Here is a 16,091-nt window from a genome sequence, read left to right on the forward strand (position 1 = left end):
AGTTCAGAATAAGTATTTAAGTGGAATTCTATCATTTTGAAAAACTTAAATAATAATATGATAATATGCAATATACATACCAAATTTAAACCAAAATGTACATGAATTATCAGGTATAAACACGTGTAAATTGCATGTTATCAGTAGTGAACTTTTACCTTTTACTGAAAGAGCAACGCTGGCGGAAACGAAGGTGGAGAATTATTTAAGATTGTGCTCGAGCAAGCCACAATCTTAAATAATTGGTTGTTGAGTTCTATCAAACCTAGAGCCCATTCAGCCTGAAGTGTTTATCTTAATGGGTGGATCTTTACATACGATGATATAATATTTTTGCTTGATCTTCTTCAAGAATATCAGACTTTTGAGATGTATCATCATACTTAAAGACCGGTTTGTTATGCTACATGCTTTGGACAGGGTTGGCTATTGCCTCCATCATTCTCAATGACTAATTCTTATTACTCCTGTTATCCTCATTTTTATTCTTCTATATTTATTTCTCCTGTATTCATTTTATATTTAAAATAACTTTCATTCTTTATATCTTAATCTCTATCCTTTTTTGAATACAAAAATAGATAGTAACGCATATCCATTTCATATGAATTGTAACATAAGACTTCTTTCCTAAAATAGTCATTTATCTCATCTATCTCTATCTATTCTTTAGTATTAAAACATCATCACCCATCTCTTAAATATATAACCTAATGAGTAAATCTTATTCTTCTAACATCCTTGCTATCATTATCATCACTATCTTACTCGGCTTAAATTCTTATTTAACACTATGATTATTATATTTTCCATTATTATATTACTTATGACCTTATCCTCCTTCAGTCTAACTCATAGATTAAGTCTATCTATAAGTACCAGGCCATGTGGAGAGGAACTCAATGACCATTATAAATCTTCTTGATTAAAGCAAATTAAAATTACAAGGACATAAAAAATTATACAACTAATTTCTTTTCATCATGGAGGCATACTCTCGGAGGCATTGCATTGATAATGGTAGAAGAGTATGAATAAAAAAGACTGGTCCAAAGGGAACACAAGGTGAGAAATAATCACAAATAACATGTTTTTATTATTATTAATTTCATTTATTTTCTGAGGTTTCAATTTTTTTTTTTAACTTAGAAGCTGGTCATTGGTGTTTATAAAATATCAAAAAAGTTATTTTTAATAATTGATTGATTATTTTCTGGTAAAATCATTGATTGAGAAAGGTATGTGTTTTTTGTGAATGTAGGCACCAAAGGATTACAAAATAATACGATAACATTGCCTCCATATATCTCAAATAAGCTTTTTGATTCTCTCCGACTTTCAAATTTTAATCTCATTATTTTTTATAAAAATATCCCACTTTTATCAGAAGTCATATTCAATTAATCAGAAATCATATTTAGAGACTTTAATCTATTTTGCAAGTCATATACTAATTATATCAGTGTTTCTTTCATATTTAATGCAAGGGCATAATCATAGTTTTATTTTTTTGTAAGGCACCAAGGGCATTAGGGAGAGGTATCATTGGTTCTTTCCATCACCTCTTACACACTCTCTTCCATGCGATATGAAGCAACTTCAGCTCACTCTCTAGCGTGTAATCAGGTTTCTCCTTTTTCTGCTCCAATCGACCATTTCTGGGTGGTCAATTACGTTCTCACTCTTTTGGCAGTCCAATAAAAAAGAACTTCATCTTAAAAAAATTTTGGGATCTATTTTTTTCATTTTTATTTTTGATTCATTTTGTATTTCATTTAGTTTTTCAGATATTGACTCCAATTAGGTTTGTAGTTTCTTCATTCAAAGAAATTTTCAAATTTCAATATTGACATGGACATTCCCTTTTCTGATTTTGTATTTCTAACTTTAGTCTTTCAATATCATAAATTTCTGTCTAAATTCCATTTCCTAACTTTGAGATTTTAGATTTCTAGTTTCAAATTTTCTATCCTCTTTCTTTTCCGATATAAAAATTCCTTAATCTATCATTTCTAAAGTTCCATCTTTTCTGTTCTATAATTTTGTATTCCCTCATTTTAAATCAATGTATCTATGTGTTTTATTAATTTTGATTTCAGAGACCAGTCTTCTGTATTTATTAATCCTTATTTCAAATATACATCTTCTAAAATTCTTAAAATCCTTATGTTTTAAGCTTATGATTCTCAATTTCCTTAAGTTGTCTAATAATTGAATTGGATTTGAGGCAAATTAGGATTTATTCTGGGAAAGATAAATATTTATTATTGTGCAGTGATTTGATTTGAAAAAATAATATTTTAGGTATATATATGGAGTGACATAGAAGGAAAATTTAGGTGAATAAATTTTCATCGCGAATGTAATGAAATTTTTTATATAGGTTCACCATAGGGTCATACATGTACATTTAGTATCATCTTTTATATTTTATGCATTCAATGGAAAACAAGACAGAGATCAAAGTGATCATCACGATAATCAAAGTCAACTTTAGAAAGTTAAAATCAACTCATATATATTCATCAGGGAGAATATAAATGAAGATACTTGTGTTTCAATTAGTGAACTATTTTGAGGAATAGCTTAATTTTTAATTATTGTTTTCATTTTGTCTGTTCGTTTAGGGACAGTTAGGACCACCTGTATTTCGTTCTAGATTTACCCTGGTCAAGCTGTGCCTAACCAGGAGGGTAAGGAGTGGGCTTTTTGGGAGTGGATGATATACTGAGGTTGAGTCAAGGGGGCTGATCAGATAGTCAAACCATGGTGCATTTCTCTAAACCTTGCAAGATCATGCGGAATAGTGGTAGGATGACTTACTTGGAGTGTATATGGATCAGAGATGTGTCTCGAGGACTTCATAGAGGCAAGGACAACCGAAATGAGTAGGGAGTGGCAACCTGAGCTCTGGAAATTGGTCTGTGGGAGACAGGACAAGCAGGGACACATCAAAGGATACAGACAAAGCGAGGTCACTAATCAAGAGTACGAGTGGCACATATCATAATCTTGTGTTTAAACTGTGACCTACGGTGAGGATAGACTCTAGGGGTCTATTTCCTTCTTGGACTGGGGCTGGGTTTTGGATACATTGTCCTGTATAAAACAGTATGGTGTGTGGAATTTCAGAAACATGAGGAATTGAGAAAATAATCAACAAATGCATACAAGGAATTAGATAAAATAAATAAAATAAACCCAAAACTAATTCACCCCTCTCCTACTTATTTCACCATCCAATAGGTATACTCATTTTATGTGAATATTTTCACTCAAATGATCATAAATCCATGTTATTAAATCTTAAAATAAATTTTAATATTTTAAAATTTTATTGATTTAGATTTTTTGAAGGAAGTTTAAAACATTAATTTTTTAGAGAAAAAATTATAAGTCATAGAATATAGTTTTGAATTGAAATAAATATTTAATGTGGTTTATTCTATTCCAAAGTTTATGGTACTTTTATGAAATTTATGAAATAAAATTCAAAAAGAAAATAATTACATGTTTGACAGCTGTTTACTATCAATTTTGTACCTAATCTAGAGAGTAGTGCAACCAATCCAAAAAATAAACCATATTTTATGTAATGAGTGAACTCTGACACATATCTCACGTGACAGATAGAAAAGTAGTATTTAAATGCATCTACTCTTCTTTGTTAATCTAGAGAGACATGACATCACATGATTTCACTAAAGGAAAAATGCATTTAATGCACCTAAATTTATTTTGTTTTAGCTTTTTGATAGGTACATCACACGAGGGGATTGGACACATGAAAGTTAAAGCCATTTTTTTGACCGCTTTTCTGTAAGTTAAGGAAAATTGTCCACGTTGATAAAACACACACATGGGAAACAAGGGGCCCAGGGAAATGATGTTTAAATGCATACCTCTCATTTTTGAAATCCACGAAGACACATGGCATTATGTGATTTCATGAACAGAAAAAATACATATTTAATGCACTAAAATTCCTTTGTGTTCTTTCAATGTATATATGGCATCGGGAGCTTGGACAGCATAAGTTAAAGCTAATCACCAGGATTTCAAAAAAAAATTGAGGACATTTTTGTGTTTTCTTGAACCCATATTTTTATCGTTATTATTGGCATAATGCTTTTTGACATAACAATGTTTGGAAAACCAGATGATTCCATGTAACACTTCTGATCTATGCTGGAGAGAGAATGATGAATTGACATGATTCATTGATGGTGGACCATCCAGTCAATCGTGCCCCGACCCATCGCCAGCCATGTCGTGGAGCTCGAGCCGACATAAAGAATATACAGTTCCCTATCAGGTTTGAGAAGCGGCATCGTCTTATCGCCTCGTGTCGTGTGTCTTTATGTTCTTTTCTTCCTTTCGTCGTCTTTGGATTATCGGGAGGCCCCTCCTGCGTGAGTACCGGTCTCCCCTTGTACATGTTTTTATTTTAATTATGCTTAATTGTCATCTTTAGGGGTAGGAAATCCATGTTGGGCTTTCTTCTCCCCCTAAAGATCCCTTTTAAGGGGAAGCCCAATAGGCTTTCCCCTTAAAAGGGGGTCCAATTGGGCCTCCCATGACTGCCACTCCCTCTCTATGAAGAATGTTGGGTTCTATAGTTTGATTCATCCATGAAAAATACATTCCATAGATGCGGAAGTGTGGTCGATCGATTCTCAATCGATCTATTAAACAAAATATTATAGTACCTTTTGGGGAACACGTTCCACCCTTGACTTTGTCGTTCCGAGATCGTTCTGAAGCCGTTCACGCGTCCGGCCTCTAGAAGTATCCACACGATCACTCGGAGCTTGGATCTCCACCTCTTCTTCTTCACTTCTTCTTGAGAACCTTGAAGATCTCCTCACCATGAAGACTCTCTTCCTTGGAAGTGTAGAAGAGAGTGGAGAGGGGAGGGGCTCTCAAATGAAACTTGCATGGGTGTCTAAAATGAGACCCCTTTCCCTCTTTATATTTCACTTAAGGTTTTTCTCAAAAACCCTCCAAAGAAAAATATATCCACCAATGCCCTTATGACCTTGGGCGTGTGACCCTCTAGGCCCAAGTATCGTTCTAGTTAATAACTTAAATGGCCCAATAACATTTATTGACCAACCTTATTAATTAACTATATCAACATATAGATTAATTAAATAAGGATCAATTTAACCCAATTGACAGGTTAAGTTTCCAGCCCGTGGGGTGCCAAGCTACACCTCGTGCTCTAGAGGATACCGAGTAGTCTCGAACTCTCTCATGGAACCTTTATCGTCATCGGTTACCGTATATGTATAATCCATTATCCGCGCAAGACTCTCGAATGACTTAGAGCATGGTTTATCGTCAAACTCTGATCTGTCATTCGATTAGTACTGATGCGTAACAGGGATCATTGGAGAACGCCTTCTCCAATATCCTCACTACCCTGGCCAAGGATTTTCTTGCATCGCCTTCCTCGAGTCAATCTCCTCTTATACCAAGGGCGGATGATCCCATCTTGACCACTCAATCATCTCCGTAAGCTTCTTACTACATCCAATCTATAACTTATTTGAATCCCATGATTAGAGACTCATATATCACAGTCAAAATGTAGTCGTCCGCTTACGAGATGTCCTTGGTGTCTCAGGTCAGTGGATCACTTATACAACCGTGACTTGAATCAACCTGATTGACGTTTAGGTATAATACCATTCAGGAATTCATACGGATCAATTCAGTGAACTCTTTCTCCAAAGAGCACCCACTATCTGTCCTTAGTGTCTCCACACTAATAGCCACAGGATCAGCTATACTTATCGAATAAGTAGGATCAGCTAGTGCTATTCTATCCGGATAATTCGATGTCCATCTCGACTATCCTCGAATAGGAATATTTAGAATACATATTTAAAGACTAGTGATCACTGTATTATGATATCATCATAATTTACTTTGTCATTGCACGTATTCGTGGACTTCATTATAAACATCACACAGAATAATAATGAATGCAAATAATTTATTCAATGAACTTAAATATACATGGTAGTGTGATTGGCTTGACGGCCACATAATATCCATCAAAGAAGAGGGAGGAGTGGACTTGGGAGTGAGGGCTTGATCATTGGTGAAAAACCAGATCTCGTTTGTTCATTGGCAGTTTTTTTTTTTGTTGTTGTTCATCGTTCTTGTTTGGTCTGAAAGAGGAAGAAGAAGATAACATCATTGTTTCTTTTCTCAGATCTCGTTTGTTCATTGGCAGTTATTTTTTTTTTGTTGTTCATCGTTCTTGTTTGGTCTGAAAGAGGAAGAAGAAGATAGCATCATTGTTTCTTTTCTCAGAGGGCCACCGTAGTTCCGTCGCCCTTAAATCCTCTTTTCTTTTGAGAGGGTTGCATCTAGCGTTAACTCTTTGGTTGATCAATACCTCCTCGGTGGAACTTTGGCATCCATCAGCGTGGTGAAATTCTTTCTCGTCCGCATTTAATTTTCCACCATGACGAAGAAGAAAAAGAATAAATAGAAGAAGACTTGTGTTGAAGATTGGAACATCGGAGTCAAGTATTGGAACGATATTTCAATGGTCTAACAGTATCCGAACTATTGCTGCACCATGGGTGAACTATCTCGTTGGTCTCCTCCAACCTTGCTCCATCGACGAGAAATCATCACCAACTCACTCCCCGGCTTCATTCCACACTGAAGATTATCCTCCGTCCCCTCTCCCTCTCTATTTTTTTTACTGTGATCTTCTCTCCTTTCGGCGGATGGATGGGAACCAGACTATGGTGAAGATTGGACGGCCTGAATGATTATATTTCCTCTGTGAAACAGCCACCAATCGACGGATCTCCCCAAGTGCGAAGATTATCGGTCGCCGATCCTCCGTCGCTGGCAGTGAGGAATTTATGCTGCAACGTCTCCACTTTCGACCGAGCTTCATCAAAGTCAAAAATTTCTGACATTTTCCCATCCTCCTTGATATTCTGTCATTCAGCGTTCCATGACGGGGTCCTTCGGTTCTTCGGCGTTCCAGCATCGCCGTGAGTCTTGCCAGGATTTTTTTTCAACCACAATTTTCCCCTCCCGCTCAAACTGCAACCTCTGACTCCGGCCAAAAATCGACACCGACCCGCGAAGACCTCCCCTTCGGTCAAATATCACCCATCGTGCTGACTCAGTCTCTATCACATTCGTCAGCCTACACGATCACGGTCGAGACGTCATCCGCCCAGTATAAGGTGAATTGTGAACATCCGTCATGGACGAATCCTACTGTGTTCGCCAAAAGGGATCCTGTGGTGCTATTGCTATCTTATGATATTGATATCATCAACCGACGCTCCTTCATCTTTCATCGATGATCATGATTCATCGTTACTCAGAACCAGCTACAGGTCTCATTCACTCCCAATATTTTTTTTATTCTTGTTGTATTATTACCCCCATCAGTGCCGGTTTTTATTACTCCGCTGCCTCGAGCGAATTTAAAATTATAGGATTTAGCCACCACCATTGCGTTAGGACGTTCTCTTTGATGGTATTGGATCCGCTTGTTCACGTCAACGGTGCGGACCCTAGGACGAAGCTCGTTCCCCACCACATCGACCCCTTCTAATCGATTACGTGGATTTTTGGAAGTTTGATCATGACAAAACCTGCCACGTGTTGTTCAATTGACTTGCACTTTGGGCCAGTCAACGATTGATTTACTTACTCGTTGTTTTGTGGACTAATAGACGTTGTGTAACACGATCTGAACGATCCCATTAGTCGTGTTACATCATTCATCAAACTTCAAAAGGTCATATCTGAAAATTCAGGATTTTTGGCTGAGCTTTTAAGAGTAGTTCTATCTTTACCCCTTTTATCCATTAATAGTCTCTCATCTATAAATAGAGTCCTATCTTCATAAAAGGCACCCATGTATTTTTTCTAATCGCATTTGGCAGAGTGTTTTGCTCATTCCAAATCTCATTTGGGTCTGTTCTTGTGTTCCGAGGGTGAAGGATTGAAGGTGCATTGATCTGATCAAGATACAATCAAAAGAAAAGCACCACTCGCTCTGGGGGGCACGCAATGACAAGATTAGTGAGATCTTTGTCTTTTTCAAACTCACATCGTTGTCCTTTTTGCTATATTACATTATCATTAGCCTAGGTTTGCACCACCATGCATCCAAAATCTAATTTTCCACTCATTAGTGCATATCTGCATCCATATATATTGCCACTAGTGACTATAAAATTCACATCTCTAACACGGCAGGGAAACTCCACTACCAACTCTACCGAGATTCAAGATGGCAAAAGTCATATGCTCACTCCATATATGCCACTGCTATCAACTGTCACCCAGCATTGTTATGGTATTTAATAATAATTAATTAAGAATCCATAAAATGTTTTAATAATCAATAAGTTTGGACAAATTAGGTTAATTATGATAAATATTTTCCCTGTTATTGAAAATTATTTTGAATTCATTTCTCTAGTTATATTTCATAAAATCATACTTAATTCCTATACTAAATATAAAAAATATATATATTAAATTAAGGATTAATTAATTTAATACTTGCTCCATGTGGATTCAAACCTTATGCTTTTAGATATATATATATATATATATATATATATATATATATATCAAGAAGCCTTAAACAATAAGTTTTACCCCAATTCCATTTTTAAGATGGGCTAGGGAATCTTGTGATGTCTTCGCATGGCAGTCAGGTGGACATCAAGTACGAATGAAACACCTTGCGGAGTGGTGTAAGATGAGTCTATATGTGTTTTCAAAACCTCATATGCAAATGGTAAAATGGGATGCCATTTACTAACTATTTCAATGGATCCAATTATATTCCAATGAAGCTGGATTATGGTTAAAACATCACGTTCCACAGAGAGAAAATGCGTCTAATGAAAGGAATATACAAAATAATTTTAAAAAATGAATAATAAGGATAAACACAATTTCTTACTACAAACTGCTGCCACCTAGTTCCAGAAACTTAAATTAAATAATCTTCTAATCTTCCTCAATATTTATATTTTATCTATCAAATCACAGAAATATGATATACCGGAATAATTTTATTAGACTATTCAATTTAATAATTCATTAAAATAGATATCCCCCAAAATGTTACCCTTTTATCATATCACACAAGATGCCCATATCAGTTGATCTCCCTCTATCCCCTAGTGGATATAAATCCACCATAGAAGGAAGTTACGAGGGAAAAACTTTTGCATCGTAGAACTTACACCAATGCTAAAAAGCTCATAAAAGGGATCATGGATCTCACCAGAAAAAGGTTTTGAGTTGCAACTAAAACACATGTTACTTAACCAAACTGAAATCTATATAAGGTCCATAATCTTACGACCAACTTGAGATCGATAGGATCCATAATATTACTTTTTGGGAGAGGTTTTGTGGAATTACAGCTGAAAAGATATTTTATATATGAAATTATACAATAAAAAGTGATGAATATTTCAGGAGGTCAAAAGGATGAATAAAACGAAATTAGAGGTAAAAACTGGCGCATTGTGGACTTTTGAAATTTAGTAGTTGGGAGAGATCAAGGGGGAGTATTGGAGGATAAAAGCTATATCAGACTTTAATAAAATTATTTAATAAAATAGTATCAAGAAATATCTTTCAATGTTGATGTGCGGAAATATTCTAAAATATTTTTATGTAATGATTGGGATTTTTTAATCCTTTAGTACCTTTGACTTTTTTGTATTAATATTTCATTACTATTATGCATACTTGGAATAAATTAATAAATAAATTTCGAGTGCTCATAAGAAGGCTTTGGTCATCTACTAGGACAAGATCTTGGAATCATATTTTGAGGCAGGTTTGAGGATTGACTCAGAGGCAGCATATTCTGATATTTTTTAAACAATTCTGTGACGAAAGGGTGTCACAATTAAAACAAATTTGTTGTTTCTTGCTGTATACGTAAACAACCCATTACGAACTAATTATATTTGGCAAAGGAGACCACTAAAAGGCTACCCTTATCATGTTAAAAAATACCACAATTATACTTAGATTATAAGATAAATTTGGTGGCTTTCATGGCCTTGGTTGAACATCCAAAGACAGCCTTTGGAGGAAAAAAAACTAAAAAAATCAAAATCAGTCTTTTAAAACTAAAAAAAACAATGATGATCAAATCAGCTTAATGGAATCAAATCTGCTACCTTTTTGGTTCCTTGAACGATTCATCAGAAGCCACACCTGTCCTGCTTTTATTCATATCTACAGAGGCCTCAGCACATCATATCATCAGCTTCTACTTGATAAGCACCAACATTGATCTAGGATGATCTTTTCATTATTATGGTCATATTGGGAGGGAAGGGAACACAAGGATAGGGGGAGTAGGAGAGGTGCTCAAAGTAATATTGTAATGGGGATAATTCATTCTCAAATAATAATAGTTTTTTATAAAACACACATACCTTTGATTATGAAATTATCAGCAAATCTGTGGGTCTTTGGATTAAATAAATGTAAGTGTTTTAATTGGATGTTAGTATACTTTGGGGGTAATGCAGGTGAAGGTATTTGAGGATTAATAATAAAGGCCGTGGGGAGCATGTCAAAGGAGGTTAAGCATCATCGCTTGATGAAAGACTTTTGGCGCGAGGATGATAGAGTTTCACTAACATTTTATTTTCTTGGTATCCTTCTTAGACCTTATTTACTTGGGGGCATGAACACAAACTTGGATAGTGCATATCATCACTTCAGGATGGATAACCTGAACATCAATAAGAATTACCCTAGTATGTATCATAAAATAACTGATCCATCCTATCATCTATCTTATTCCCTAAAAAATAGAACTTATTTCACATATTTGAAAAGACTATTTTGACCAAAGTTTAAGAACTCAATTCGCTGCCTTCTTAGGTCATACCTTAGTCACTTAAATAAAAAACTACTCAATCTGGTTGAGAGTTAGGTATAGTTCCTTTTGGGGATTCATAAGAACTAAAAAAATGAAATATTTATCTAAAAATAACCCATAATATATCATGCACAATTTCACTAACGGTTATGTGATCAACCATGTCATATGAGGGGATCATCTAACCCAATTCTATCCAAATATCTTGATGTATGAATATCCATTGAATAGGAATTTTTAGAATTTATGTTTACAAACATATCATCATCATAGTCTGATCTCATCATAACTCAATAACATATGCGTCCATTCTTAGGCTTAGTTATAAGCACCACACATCCATAATAAATAATATATGTATTAATAAATGCTGATTGAGATGAGGAGTGTGAAGTTGTCTCACAACCAGATATAATTCAGTCACAGTACCTGAGTTTTTAATCCCTCTCTTGGGTAAATCCGTAGTCGAATAAACCAACATACCAATCTCACATATTGACCAGTAATCAAAATCAAGTTTTGTTTCTTTTAATAAACTATGAATTTCTGTCATGTTTTGTGAAGGTGTTAGTGTTTGACGGTTGCTTTCAGATCTCTCTCAACTAGCAAGAACTCGACAAGAATAAATATCCATGGAGAGGAAAGAAATGTGTCAACGATTTTTATGTACTCAGGTCTCATAACAAAGGGCATTAACTTTTATTTTCTATTAATTACAGCTCATAACTATCTCTTTAATTCTTAAAAATAAAGTAAATAACTGCAGCTGATGATAAATGATCTTTGAGATTACGTTATTCATAATCAGTCTGATGGATGTATCTAGTACTTGGGTCAGTATGGACGAAATCATGAATATGAATAGTGAACCAATAATTTGATTACAAAAAAATGAGTCAGGTTGATATAAATATTTCCACTATTAAAGGGCTTAATAATTTTTATTTCCTGAAAATGTATTTCTAAAATCAAAGATTTGATATGTTGTCCTCAGATTAAAAGTCAACTTTTTAGTAAACCAAGTACGAACTTCCTCAAGTTTAATTTAAGTTAATTTAGTTCTTCATTTGATGAATTTTCATGATATTAAGAACAACCTCCCATGGTTAAACACGGGTTGGCCCAACAAACTCAACTGGTCGAGGGATGACCAGACTCCTTCGAACTTTTTTGCATTTTGAATATTCATCAGACTACTGATTAGGCCTTTTCAAGAAATATCAATTATTCCGAAGGAAAATAGACGTTTTGACACTGGACAACCAAGTTATAAACAGATCAGGCACCGCCACACCCTGGATAGAGACGTGCAGGAGAGACTGAAATAAAAGTATTGATGGACTCATGATCAAGTGGCTGAAGGGTTGACCAAAGCGTTGGAACAAGGAGCATCAAAGAAATCTTTAAGTCAGCTCCGTGTGAGAAAGTCAACATCAATGAAGAGCTTGTGGCGAGTTTGACGTTTCTTGTCCCTCTTTTCCGTTCCGTCCATATAACTGCCCCATCTTCCAAGTTATTTTATTTGAGTTAGCGCGTGTTGAAAATGACATTCGGCACATGTCATTTTCAACATGTGATAAATGTTTCCAATGGTCGAATCGATGTTTTCTTCTTGCGCTCTCTGCACCCTTTCCTCAATTCTACGCACGGGTTGTATTCGAATTTCATACTGCTGTTGCTTTTTTCTGATCACAGAGAAATAAAAGTAGAGAGGTTTAACTCCCCCACATTCTGCTACATTCTCACAGACTGCCTTGCGCATTTATGGCCATGTCCACAGTTTCCTCTCATTCTCTCCTCCGGCGTACTCGCCAACTTGATAATCTCTCCGTTATCCTTCTGCGGTATTCCTGTAGCAGGATTGGACCTTAAGACGTCAATCAAACATTGACAAACTCATCGCCGCCGCGGCACAAGAGAAGCATAAAGATCCGGCCAAACTCTTAGGCCAGGTCCCAATGATATCTGCCTCTCTCTCCAAGCTTTTTTAAATATCCAGTCCAGTTTCGGAAACTCACTGTTTAAGTCCAAATTTCCATCTAACCTGCTCTTGCAAGGCTGTGTTATCCTAACGAGCAGCGGCTCAGCGATCCGGGAAACCGGGTCTATCCATCCTGGTCACGAGTTCTCTCTCTGCCTCTCTGTTTCTCTCTTTCTCGCTCTCTCTACCTCTCTGTCTTGCTCTCTCTCTCTCTCTCTCTCTCTCTCTCTCGCGCGCTCTCTCCCTTTCTCTGTCTCTCTCTCTATCGGTGTCTCTTTCTCTCGCGCCCTCCCTCTCTCTGTCTCTCTCTCACGCTCTCTTTCTATCGTCCTCTCTGTGTGTCTCTCTCGCTCTCCCTGTGCCTCTTTCTCTCTTGCTTTCTCTTTCTCTGTCTTTCTCTCACGCTCTCGATCTCCCTCTATCTGTATCTTTCTCTCGCTCTCTCTGTCTCTCTCTCTCTGTCTCTTTCTCTCTCGCTTTCTCTTTCTCCATCTCTCTTACGCTCTCGGTCTCCCTCTGTCTCTTTCTCTCGCGCTATCTTTCTCTCTCTCTTTGTCTGTCTCTCTCACGCTCTCTTTCTCTCGCTCTCTCTATGTCTCTTTCTCTCTTGCTTTCTCTTTCTCTGTCTCTCTCTCACGCCCTCGATCTCTCTGTCTCTGTCTCTTTCTCTCTCACGCTCTCTCTCTCTCTCTGTGTCTCTTTCTCACTTGCTTTCTCTCTCTTGTGTTCTTTGTCTATCTTTTTCTCTCAACGCATTCTCTCTCTGGCTCTCTATCTCTCTCTTTATCGTTCTCACCGTATCTGTCTCTCTCTCTTGCTATCTCTTTCTCTCGCGTTGCTTTCTCTCTCTTGTGCTCTCTCTGTGTGCATCTCTTTCTCTCGCGTGTTCTCTCTCTGGCCCATTTGTCTCTCTCTCTCTTTATCTGTCTCTCCCTCTGTGTCTATCTCATTCTCACGCGCGTTCTCTCTCTGTCTCTCTCTTTCTCCTCTCTCTTTACCTTATTCTCTCTCTCTTGCTTTCTCGTTGTGTGGGGACGGGGCCAGTGGCGTTATCTTCACATCCGCATCCACTCATGGGAATAACCCGTACGTTTCACCCGTCGCATGTCTCCATCGCTAGTAATCGTCTCTATTCTTAAATACTCTCTCGACAATCGGGCCTGTACCTATTCCCCTCTACCCGAGTTTTTATATTAGCCGTCCTCGCAATATCCAGGCCCATTACAGCCCATCTCATGGCCCCCTCCACGTGTCATCTCGCCAATCCTCCTGGAAGCGTTAACTGGAGGCGGCTCGCCGCCGGGTCAACGACCGTTGACTGGAGGAAGGTTAAAAACAAGAGAGAGAGAGAGAGGGGGGGAAGAGAGAGGGAGATAGAGAGAGGACAAATGCAGCAGTCTCTTCTGTCTTGTCGCTCCGCAGAATCTTGACAGCTAGAGACGACTGCAGCCTTCTCCCTCTTTCTCTCTCTTGATATCTTCCCATGCAACCCCCCATCTCTCTCTCTAGACACTCCGGCTTGTTAAAACGGGTGGCGCGGAGAGAGAGAGAGATGGATTGTGGGGGATCTTTGGATCGAGCGCGTCCACATTCGGGAAGGGTTGTAGAGAGAGAAGGAGAGCCTCTGAGGCAGAACAAAAAAAACTTTCTTTTGACGACTCCCTTCTCTCTCTCTCTCTCTACATCTCTACGAGTGCACAGTGGAGGGTCTTTAAAGAAACCAAAAGCCCGACGGAAAACCCTCCTACATTACCCCCCGTCCTTAGCGAGCTTTCCTCTCCTTCTCCTCTGCTTGCCTTCTACGCCATGGCAGCCCCCAATATCGATGTTATCGCAGCGTCGCTTCGGAGCTGCTCCATCGCCGCCGCAGCCGCTGACTCTGCGGACACCACCCTGGACTTGAATTCGGAGATTGCTCTTCCCTACCACTGGGAGCAGTGCCTCGACTTGAAGGTTCTTCCCTCTTTAATGCTCTCCTCAACTCTTCAACTACCCCCAATCCGCGTTTCTATTATTTTTTACGCCTTCCTCTTCTGTTCTCGCGTTTACTGCAGACGGGGAAGATCTACTACATCAACTGGAGCACCGGGGCAAAGTCCACGGAGGACCCCCGCAGGCTTGCCGGGACGCGGGAGAAACAATACGAGGACGAGGATGACGATGGAGCCGCGGGCGACGACGAGGAAGACGACGAGAGCGACGACAGCGATGGCGAGGAAAGCTCCGACAGCGAAGACTTCGTCTCGGATAGCGAGGATTACGGCGACTGCTCGTCCGCCTTCTCCTCGTCTTCGTCTTCGTCGTCGTGGGACACGGTCGAAAGCGGGCGGCGGGGGGACGCCGTGTTGGTCGCCGCCGGGTGCCGCGTGTGTATGATGTACGTGATGATCCCGAAGAGGGAGGAGGAGTGCCCGAGGTGCGGTGGCCATGTCATGCACTTCAGCCGATGACCATCTCGGAATGTCTGAATCAGATTGCCGAGTTACAGAGCGGGGGGAATAGCGATTGTTTCCTGGGCTTTTTTTTCTTATTTATTCATCGATGCTCTTCGGCGATTGCGTTGTTCTCCCGGTCCTCCTACGGTATCGTCGTCTCTTTCGAAGCTGGACAATGAGCTGTGGCCTTCTCGGATTTTCCTGCGCAAACAAAGCTAGAGAGAACGTGCGAGAGAGAGAGAGAGAGGGGGGGGGGGGCAGGTCTTGGGCAGGGGAACGGGGGAATAAAGCGGAGTGACGCAGCTGCCTCTGCGTTCTGAGGCAACAGAACCTTTCCTTGGTCGGCAGCAAGGAATCTCCGCAGAGGGAGCCAGAAGAAGACGGGGATAGAGACAGGGGGCATCGGGCCAGGAGATAAAGAAAGGGATGAAGAGATAGAGAGAGCTAAGTATGCGCAGAGAGGGATAGAGAGAGAAAGTAGGAATGGGGACACCCGTGGTCTGAGAGTCTCGCTCTCCACGCCCACTTGTGCAGGCTGCCTGCTCCTGGATTGCGACCCTCCGTCCATGAAAACTGTCACGTAGGGGCCTCTTTCTCTCTCTACCCATGTCTCTCTGCCCTCAACCTTTCCTCTCTCACGCAGAGGAAGACAAAGTTTGGATACAGTAGCCCGTCACTGTTGGCTCAGGTCTTCTCTCTTCTCTCTTCTGCCGCCGCATCCTCTCCTGACCTAACACCTCGTCTCTCTCTAAAC

General features: G+C 38.9%; 1 protein-coding gene across 1 annotated transcript; it reads left to right on the forward strand.

Moving 5' to 3' along the window:
- The first annotated feature begins 14,534 nt into the window (after positions 1-14,534).
- On the forward strand, positions 14,535-15,457 carry LOC144706067 (protein CURLY FLAG LEAF 1-like). The gene is made up of 2 exons (XM_078578942.1): positions 14,535-14,855; positions 14,957-15,457. Exons 1-2 carry the CDS (start codon positions 14,709-14,711, stop codon positions 15,350-15,352), a joined length of 543 nt encoding a protein of 180 aa, XP_078435068.1. The 5' UTR covers positions 14,535-14,708; the 3' UTR covers positions 15,353-15,457.
- Positions 15,458-16,091: the final 634 nt, after the last annotated feature.

The sequence above is a fragment of the Wolffia australiana genome, chromosome 7 (assembly GCF_029677425.1).
Source record: "Wolffia australiana isolate 7733 chromosome 7, ASM2967742v1".
Classification (NCBI taxonomy): Eukaryota; Viridiplantae; Streptophyta; class Magnoliopsida; order Alismatales; family Araceae; genus Wolffia; species Wolffia australiana.

Bases quoted from the DNA above. Each gene is read 5' to 3' on its own strand.
- LOC144706067 (XM_078578942.1), top strand. From the start codon at position 14,709: ATGGCAGCCCCCAATATCGATGTTATCGCAGCGTCGCTTCGGAGCTGC. The intron at 14,856-14,956 runs GTTCTTCCCTCT...CGTTTACTGCAG, and splicing joins AGCAGTGCCTCGACTTGAAG to ACGGGGAAGATCTACTACAT.